Raw genomic sequence first — 10,365 nt, 5'->3', positions numbered from 1 at the left:
TGTTTTTATAAAATTGTTGCTGAATTGATCATAAATTTATTAAAAAATTAGCCACCAAGAATATATTTGATGCAAATCAAAAACTTCTAATACAAAATTGAAACAAAATAAAATTAAAAAATATTTTTAAAATTTTTAACAAATTTCAAAGATAAAAAATATACTTTACTTTTACCATTATTATTATGTATTCACCATGAGCGTGTGAATGGTTTCCTTTCAAAACAAAAACTGAGTATTAAGAAAACAGTGATAACAGTAAGAAGTGCACTTAGACAACAAAGCAGAAACACCATGTATTAAGATATTAGCATTGAATTGAAGCTCATTAGTCATTAGTTTAACATTGATTGTTCTTCTTTAAACTCAACGTGAGTTTTTTCTATTTTGATACTGTGATCGAAATAAAAAAAGAAACTTAATAAGAGACTAGTTAATTGTTTGCAAAGAAGACATGAGCAAATCTTGATGGAAAGATTATACTGAAGTCTGAACCTCAAAATAGACCTTAATCATTACCATGAAATGGGAAATCAAATTCCTACAAGGAGCATCAGCTCAACCTTTAATTTTTTTTTTAAATAAACAAAAAACTATATGAAGCTGCTATTCATTCACTATGAACAGATTGCAAATCTACCATTTCTTCTGAACTTGTCCATGAAGAAAACTGGACTCAGGATTGAGTGATGATCACTTCATCTGCTCCATATATACGCTGAAGCTCTTTTGTAGCAGCTTGATATGATGCTGCTCAGAGGGGTGAAAACAGAACAAAGGTAGAAAAGACACAAGAATTAGTGTTATATCTAAGCATGGACAATTGAATCAAAAGATATAGCTATCCAAGTGATCTTAACCACAACCAAGAAACTAAAATCTCTGTTACCTTTCCAACTACTAAAGTTCTTCTCGTTGATGGTGGTGCCAGTGACATTCTGAATTGCATCAAAGAGCATCTCCTGGGGAGTGTTTTTCAACTCTTGAACCACACCATAGACGGTTTTTCCATTCTCAAAGTATATGTGGTTGTTAGGGTGTTTGGTCTTGGCACCAGCATGCCGCTCAAACTCATATGCATTTAGACACTGCATGACAGAATGTTATATAAGCACACTCAGACATGCAGATTATCAGAATTCAAGCCATTTGAGAAGCTAACCTTTGATTCCTTGCAGTCATCGCATGAACACACATACCCAGTTCCTTTTATGACTGCCCCCAGGCTCTTCTGCCAAGTAGAATATCTAACATGTAAAAAACCTTACTATATAAAAGTACAAGAGCTCACAAATAACTCAAGATAAAAAACTATTACACACTTTACCTCCCGCGACCATGAAACATATTTCACAACAACACCATCAAAAATACCAGTTGACAACAAACTTTTGACATTTGAAGGGAAGTTGTTAGATGAAGCCTTCTTGGTTTTCTTCTCTTTGTTCTTCTGTGTAGTATCAATTTGAGTATTAGCTGTTTGAGTATTATTTACAGGTTGTTCGGCATTTGGATTAATCTGATCGCCCATCAATAGATTATAGCCGTTTGTGATTCCACCAGAGGGATTGGACTCAGGATTACTAGTAAAAGCAATGAAGGGCATGGTACCACTCACACCCTTATTATAGTTGTGACCTGCTAGGAAAGAGCTAGAATTTCCAGTCTCAAATGGGGTCAATGTTGGTGGGATGTTTGAATCGGTACTAATATATGTTGGACCCATGGATACCAAATTCTCAAGGCCCTTGCCATAGAAAGGACTGATGTTTATGAAATTTTCTCCTGGTTTACTGTAAGTTGGACCTGTTGGTATGAAGTTCTCATGCCCCTTTGAATATGACTGATCCATGGGTACAAAATCTGCCCTGTTAAAGGGCTGACTCATTGACAAGCCATACTTCTGGTTCATCAGCATAAAACTCCCATCGGCTTTATTGAAGGGACGATCCATTGAAATAGAATTGTTATTGGTGTTGCTTATTCCACTGACCATTGCAATGATATTGTCATTCCCATTATTATAAGCTGATCCCAACGATATGTTCGCATCATTCCTATTGTGGCCTGTACCTATTGAAATTGTACTACTATCTGCCCTACTATATGGGTGCCCTATGGAAGCAGGCAAGAGATTGTAAGAATCCCTGACTTGATTGACTTTAACCTTTCTGATGCCACCAAAATTGGGATCTGATGAAGTGTCTGCAATGGCATGAGATCTTGACAAGCCAGAAGATTGTTCATTACGAAATTGATTCTCAACATCCCTCCTAGCCACATTCAAACTTCCACTTCCAGTTGATAGCAGATTTTTATCAACCAAATTGATTGCCCGTCGAGGATCAGATCCAAAGAGCCGGTCAGAAAATTGACCTGTGACAGAGTGAAACCCTGAATTGGTGTCCCATGGAGAAACATTCACATGGGAAACTCCTGAAAATGGATTACCACCAATTGCTTCAACTGCTTGTTTCTTGTTGCTGAATGTTTCTGGTTCACCTGTATTCATAAACCACTGATGGTCACGCTTTTGTTCAACTCTGGAAGAATTCTCATACCCCAAATTTTCTCCAGCAAAGCAGCCAGAATCCCGTGGCAGCCATAAGCTTTTATGCTGAAAAGACTGGAAAAAAAAGCTTAGAGTGGTTTTCTTGTTGACTGAACTTGCAATATCAAAAAACAGACCAGCTGAAGAAAACAGGAAAAAACAAAGACCACAACATATGTATCTGGTTCAACAAAGTATTTATCCTTGCAACTTCAAAATCAAGCTCATATATAAGTTGATATTATTCTATGCATGCAGTTTAACATCATACAGTTAACCTCATTATCATCAATGAAAGAATCTACCAGAAAAAGCAAGATATTTCATGCGTTTATAAGAGATCGTCACAAATTTATATAAGAGTCTAATTTTATACATCTTAAACCAAACTTCCCAAACAAATTTCTTCACCAACAAGCCTCAGTTATTAAAACACTAGAATTTTAATTGAAGTTACATTATGGACTCCATTTCATTTCAGGCATACATACTAACATATATATCTCGCATCAGTCACATTATTCATTACCACGTGGTGACACTTTCATATAAGAAAAAAAAAATCAGGAATTAGTATGATGAACCGAGCAACATGATAAATTTAATTTATTTAACCCAAAAGAAACTAGCTTCCCAGAAACATATATACAATATCATCATATATCAAGGGGCCCCCAATTTAAAATGCAAAAAAATTAAAATCTGAAGCGCACTTGATATAAATTATAAAATGGTGCCAATCAAAGAACAAAAACATTACTATATTCAGTGAAAAAAAAAATGCACACTTCAACAAACACAGCATATGCATGCAAATACGAATCAGAATAATTGCTTGGTTAGAATCTTCTACTCACCATTCTCTCGTTGGATACTTCAAAATCACGCTTCCACCACAATGATCAGAGTGAAAAATTCACGCTGCCACCACCTTCAGCGAAAACACCGCACTGCAAAATCGAGGGAAAGATTTTTTTTGGGAAAAAAAAAAAAACCAATCAACTACACCACAAAATTTAAAAAAAATAAAATAAAATTCAAAGTAGTAATTTACCACAGTTGACAAAAAAAAATGTGAATTTCAAAAACAGTAGCAATTTACCAACAAACAAAAAAAACTAGAGTGAGGAAATGGAACCGAGAAAACGGACAATCGATCACCGCGGCGAACGGCGGAGACTAACAGTCGCCGAGCCGGAGATATTCGCCGGAGAATTTTCCGGTGGTTGGAACTCCGTCGGAGAAAGCGACAGTTACGAAAACGAAGTTGTGTTGTAGGATTAAGAAATGAGGTTTACGAGTAAAGTGGGAGTGTGGGATCAAAGATATAGTGCGGCACCCTATAAACTTACCATATATCAAACACTCGAATCTACCGTACACGTGGACCTTCTGGGATCCCTGAATCCTCATTATTGTCGAAGAGACGATCTGACCGTTAGTCTTATGTAGGCATTCACTGAATAGTTTTCACGGAAAAAGGTCGCACCCCCTCTAGAAAGCCACATGGAGTATAGTGATTGGTTCGTTTGTACTCTTACATATTCTCTTACATTATTAATTGTGTAATTTTTATTTAGTGGAAACTCAGGTGCAATAGACTTCACGTGAAATTGATAGTGAGAGTCGTTAGATAAAAATTTAGTCAAATCAGCAAACCATCTCACAGCTCTCAACTATCAACTTCACGTGAAGTCGACTGCACTCGAATTTTTACTTTTTTATTTATATATAAAAAATCCTCTCACATTATTAATTCTGTAATTTATATATATACATATATAAAAAATTGTATTAATTTATTACTACAAAATATTAAAAGAAAAAGAATATAATAAAAAAAGAGATAAATAATATTATTAAATAATATAGAATAAAAATTTTGTATTTTATAAAAGTGAATATTATGTCTTTATATTTGAATAACTATTTAGAAGATACATAAAAAAAATATAATAAAATTTTATCTCTAATTTTATATTTTATTTTTTAAAGTATTTCGGTCATTCACAACAAAAAATATTAAAAAATATTCATTTGGTATAAAATTATTAAATTTTATCAATAAAAATATCTCAATTTTTAATGATGTTTACAAAATTATATCAAAATTTAATCTTTAACGTTTTTTTTGCAAATATATTATTAATATTTTGTTATTTTTATCTCTTTTTTTTAATTTTTCAAAGCCTTGTTTATTATTTTATATCTTTTGGAGTAATTTTATCTGATATTAACATCGAAAACTATTTTAATAGTTTACTCCTTTTATAAATGATCAAGATCCTCTAAATTAAAGTGAGAAAGTTTATAAAGTAAGAAGTAAATTATTAAATAGTAATGCTAGAAAATAGAAAAAAAATCAAAATTTGCCTTATTTAACATTAATTAATTGTTGCAACAATTAATATTAATGAATACTAAATAAAATAAATTCTAACTATTTTTGGCTAGTATTTTTTTTACCAAATATTTTCAATTACTAAATCACTTTTAAATTAAGATAGTGGAACACACATTTTATGGAGTTACAAATTTAATAGTAATTGACCTCTCAATTTATCGCTTTATATACTAACTTACTTTATCACTTTAGAAGATCTAAATTCTTCTAAAAAAACATAATTGTATTTCCTATTAAAATTTTCTATTTTGGTAACATTAAAACTAATTAACAAGTATTTTTAGGATCGATAATACTAGAAAAAAAAAACAGAACTTGTTTTATTTAGTATTTATTAATTGTTACAGTAATTAATAAATACTAAATAAGATAAATTTTGGCTTATTTTAACTAAATTTTTTTTGTTATCAAAGGATACGTATGTTAACAATAATTTTTTCGATAAAAAAGAAAAAAAAATCAAATTTCAAACTTGTATACACTTTAATTAATGTATGTGAGTTGAATTTGGTAACTTTTTATGATATATAAGAATTATGCATAAAAATTTCTTTTAAGAAAAATAAGTCTTAAAATAAGTTAAATCAACCAAATATAGATAAATTATTATATTTTTTCTTAAAATAAAAAAGGATTTAGCTTAAGAATATAATAATTGAAGCTCTTTTAATTTTTTTTATGTGCTCAATATATGAAAAATTAAAAAATTTATGTTCTGAATATTTTTAATAAAATATTTTTTAATGATGCTCTAGTATTTAAGATACATATTAGTAAGATTCTAAAAGATGGTTTTAAAATATTTTCAGTTTGTTCATAACTGCTGTTGTTGACTAATTTAATTTTTGCAAACAACATCTGAAGCATTAAATTGCAAAAATAAAAATAAAAAGAGAAAAATATTAAAATAATACCAAAAATTTATATTGTTAATAAAAATAATCTTAAAAGATAAGAACAACAAATAAAACTACAAAATTTAAAAAATGTGATAAAAATAATCACATATTAAATGTATTTTTTTAAAAAGTTTAAGGATTCAATTTTGATGCGATTTTTTACAAATATAAATAAAAAATGAGATTTTTTTACTTTTAAAATTTGTTAACTTTATGCTAATTAATTTTTTATTTTTTTGTTAATGACTGAAAATATTTCAAAAAATAAAAATTGTCTAGAGATCAATTTTTACAATTTTTTGTGTTTATTTTATAAATAATTATTCAAATATTTGCACAGAAATTTGGATAAAATGTACAAGTCATTTACCAAATGCAAAATGCATGCACTTGTCATTTATTTAAAAAAAATACCTTTTTTGTTATTATTGTTAAGATTTAAATTTTTTTATATGCTTATTTGTCTTTTATATATTTTGAGATTTTTTTTTAAATATAAATTTTTATATACTATTCTAACAATTTACTCATTTGCAAAACAACGTACAAAGCATTAAATTTCAAAATAAAATAAAAATAAAAAAGATCAGAGAATATGTTTTACTTTGAAAACTCTTCCTTAGTTTTTTCTAATTACTCCATAATAGAAGTCAACAATTATTTTTCCCTGCATTAATGCTGTGTATCTCACTCTTGTATATTTGGAAAGTAATATCTGAAATAGTTAATTATAAATGAAATTATAAACACTTTTTAATTTGGAAAACATTAAAAAATATATTCACTAATTAGGGGATTTAATTGAATTTGAAAAATGGCATGGAACATGTGCAGCCAGAATCATTTTAGCTGTTTTTTTAAGCTGATGGGTTATGTGACTTGTGAAAGGTAAAGTAATTCACATCAAATTATGGATCAATTCATTGAACCGTTTGTTAGGTTCATAATTATAATGGATTATCGGATATGTATGTTAACCCTAATTTAAGACGTCATTTTTTTTTAATAGATACAAGTAACATGTTAATATATGTAATTTACAAATAATATAATAAAGGTTAAATTATTATATTTATCTTTATAGTTTTGTTAAATTTATAATTAAATCTTTATATTTTAAAAATCTTTAATTAAATTTTATATTAATTTTAAATTTATAATTATTTTAATGTCGTTATAAAACCGTTTAATTTAACAGAATATACTCAGATATATTTAACAGATTTTGTTTTTAATATTAGAGTAGCAACGGTGTTTTTTCAAAATGTGGGTTGATGGGGTGTTATTCTCAAATGTGGAACCGTTTAATTAGATAAACAAAAATCGGATCGTCCGATTTGTGAGAAGTACGACCGTCCGATTTGTAAGGATACAGAAATCGGACTGAAGAATTTGTGAAATCAGACCAAAAGATTTGTGAGTGAACAGAAATCGGATCGAGGGATTTTTATTAAAAAATTTGAAATATAGAAATCGGATCCTCCGATTTGTGTATCTTTCACACTTTTGAAAAACACCAAAAATTACAATGTTAAGGTATATCACCATTTTTACTTTTATATAAAAAAAAAACCTATATTTAATAGTAGTGTATAATAAATAAAAATGTATTTTTAATATTTACTGTTAATAATAGCAATGAAATTATAAATTTAAAATTAGTATAAAAATTTAATTAAAAAATTTTAAAATAAAGAGATATGATTTATAAATTGAAAATTATTATTTATATACCAAATATTCATGACACTTATATAAAAATATAGTTGTTACTAATTAATTGTATATTTAATTTTTTAGTTAACGAAATAAAGAAAACACGTGTTTGATCGTTAAAAAAATACTGATATCAAAACAGTATTTATGGATTTTTTTTCATTATAAATTATTAAAAATATTTATTTTCACCGAACATACTTTTGATCTTTATTTATAGGAATGCACATTTTTTTTTGTAATTAGAGCAAGTTCATCATACTCCCGACGAACTCTGTATAAATTATAGAGTTCGCGCGCACCCCAGCGATCTCTATGCAAAGTTTTTTTCATAAATGGCCCTAACACAACGAAGCTGAGCACCCAACTTTGTTTTCGACAATTATTTTGGTTGTTGATCATTTCGTTTTTTTCAATGGCAAAAAATTCACTGTTATTCATTCGTTACGATGGAGAAATGGTGTATGATGAGGAAGGTTCTATCTTTTTTAGATCGAACCAACCAATATTTACCCATCTGACAGCGAAAATCAATTGTTCAGAGCTGTTAAAGAATTTGGTATTACTTTCCGTGGAGATGCAAGAGACAAAGAAGGTGAAAAAAATCTATTACAGATATCCAACCGAAATAGATGGTACTTTAATTTATAAAAGGTATGTCATAACTGTGTTGTCTCTGCTGGTGGTATATTTATGTGAACACACTTGTGATAAAAACGTTATGGTATTTTGAATCAGGTATCGTTTGCACGACGATGAGGACGTACGTCTTATACGGTCTTGGCACAACCGCTGGACAAATGCTCATCTGTTGGAGTTAGCTGTGTTCCTCGTTGATTTGGGTGGCCGAGAATCGTCTGCGGATACTGCCGACGATAGTCCGTTGAGTGGGCCTGTTAGACGAAATAGCAGGCGGACAATGGTGGATCTGAATATGGCTCCTGAAGGTAGTCAAGAAGGGTCTAATGTTGAAGTCGACAATGCTGAGTTGGATGATGGCGTCGAAAATCACGAGGGTTCCGCTGTTAGGGATCCAATGATGGATTAGTATGAAGTTAACCCCGATGATGGAGACGATGCCGAAGAAGAACCAGCCGAAATTCCTGATGATGGTGACGATGAAGAAGAGATGAACTATTACGGTGACACACAAATTGCCCTGACACAGTCCGCTATTTCACAACCGTATGACCGCCTGGACCACTTCTCTACGTTGAATCTCGAGGCAATAACGTCCGATTGGTCCTTTATCCAAGGAGGCCCTAAAGATGCATCAAGATCCTCCAGCAGAGGGAGCCACCTGATGTGCACCCGAGAGTCAGATGCATCTGGGAATAGAATACTCCCTATTAGCTGCATAATGTACCTTCTCGTGTACCTTAGGAGGCATTCCTCAATGGCGTCCTACTCCAACTCTCCGCAGACAATGTTAAGGAATCACATCAGCTTGACAGTCCACTTCGTCTGTGACTGTCTGTCATCCGCGCCAGGCACAACACCTAGTAACTGCTGACAAAAGTCCTCAATGGTCTGTCCCTAATGGTGCTGCTCCCAACTACCCATGCACCCGCTCACAGGATCACCATCGATCCTGAGTCCCGGCTGATACGCCATGTCCTACAGCGTGATGGTTATCTCCCCGCATGCTAGATGAAAGGTGTAGGACTCAGGCCTCCACCTCTTTAACAACGCCGAGGCAAGTGGCCAATCATGTTCGAACTTAACCATATACGCCACATACTCAAACCCGACTCGTCTGAGATATGGCCTAATTGCCTCCGGTGGTCTCGTCATCAAATTCCGCCTGGTGCGCAAGATCCGAGGCGCCTACCAAACGGAAAGATAAAATAAAACAAAAAAACAGCGTCAACTCTAAATAGCACAAGTTCACTATTTAATAATTAAAGAGAGATAAACGACAACGATATCATCATACCACTCGATCAAGTCTATCAGCAATGTATGTGCTTGGCCTGATCTAATCTGTAGAGGGTCCCCTCGTATCCCAATGACTGCTGCTCCATCTAACCACAACCAATTTAAACAAAATAACATATACTTATAAGCATTTGTTTCACATTAATGGGATTTGTAAACAAACGTATTTGATAAATACTAGTTATCTACCTCACTTTCACTAAAATCCTAGGCAACCCTAACCTATTAATCACTTAACCCTATATTCTAACTTAATTTTATTAAGATTTGACTAACAATTTAAACTAATTTTTCTTACTAAACTAACAAAGAAATAGACTAACAGCTTATACTAATTCATATATTAAAAATAATCAACAACTATGAAATAACATGAAATAAGTAAACAGTAACTCTAATTATAATTAGCATGCAACCACTAACTAAGAAATAATAGGTAACTCTAACTAATACTCAAACTAACATATTAATTACTAACCTCAAACTGCTGATGCTGTGAATAATAAATTTCTTGAATGCTGGAATACAGAAAATTTTAACAGAATAAAATTTGGAAAAAGTTTTGGAAAGAAAAGGACAAGGGACAATAGTCCTACTTTAAATTTATAATGTGCCGAACTTTATATAGAGTTTGCTGGGATACGGCGAATTTGTTCCAATTATCAAAAGAAAAAACGTGCATTCTTGTAAATAAAAATTAAAAGTGGGTTTGGTGAAAATAAATATTTTTAATAATTTATAATGAAAAAAATCCCAGTATTCATTATAAAGGATATAGGCATAGCAAAATTATTATAAATTTGGAGAAACTATAACGATTAAAAAAATAATTTAACCAATAATACAAAACAAAAATT

General features: G+C 30.9%; 1 protein-coding gene across 2 annotated transcripts; it reads right to left on the bottom strand.

Moving 5' to 3' along the window:
- Nucleotides 1-490: 490 nt before the first annotated feature.
- Nucleotides 491-3,872, bottom strand: LOC107635645 (uncharacterized). 2 transcript variants are annotated; one of them, XM_088483123.1, is made up of 6 exons: nucleotides 3,703-3,872; nucleotides 3,409-3,501; nucleotides 1,328-2,626; nucleotides 1,163-1,231; nucleotides 890-1,088; nucleotides 491-750 (listed from the first exon to the last, which is right to left on the bottom strand). In XM_088483123.1, exons 2-6 carry the CDS (start codon nucleotides 3,409-3,411, stop codon nucleotides 677-679), a joined length of 1,644 nt encoding a protein of 547 aa, XP_088339249.1. In that variant the 5' UTR covers nucleotides 3,412-3,501; nucleotides 3,703-3,872; the 3' UTR covers nucleotides 491-676. The 2 variants fall into 2 exon arrangements, with proteins under 2 accessions (XP_088339249.1, XP_016194655.1); XM_016339169.3 differs by having other exon boundaries at nucleotides 3,654-3,864.
- Between the last annotated feature and the right edge of the window lie 6,493 nt (nucleotides 3,873-10,365).

Source organism: Arachis ipaensis, chromosome B4, assembly GCF_059453495.1.
Source record: "Arachis ipaensis isolate K30076 ecotype BB chromosome B4, ASM5945349v1, whole genome shotgun sequence".
Classification (NCBI taxonomy): domain Eukaryota; kingdom Viridiplantae; phylum Streptophyta; class Magnoliopsida; order Fabales; family Fabaceae; genus Arachis; species Arachis ipaensis.
This window is presented reverse-complemented; position numbering and strand designations above follow the sequence as displayed.

Excerpts from the sequence above, each read along its gene's own strand:
- LOC107635645 (XM_088483123.1), bottom strand. Across the intron at positions 1,232-1,327 it reads ATGTTTCATGGTCGCGGGAG|AAGAGCCTGGGGGCAGTCAT; the intron begins GTAAAGTGTGTA and ends TCTACTTGGCAG. Across the intron at positions 751-889 it reads GAACTTTAGTAGTTGGAAAG|CATCATATCAAGCTGCTACA; the intron begins GTAACAGAGATT and ends CCCTCTGAGCAG.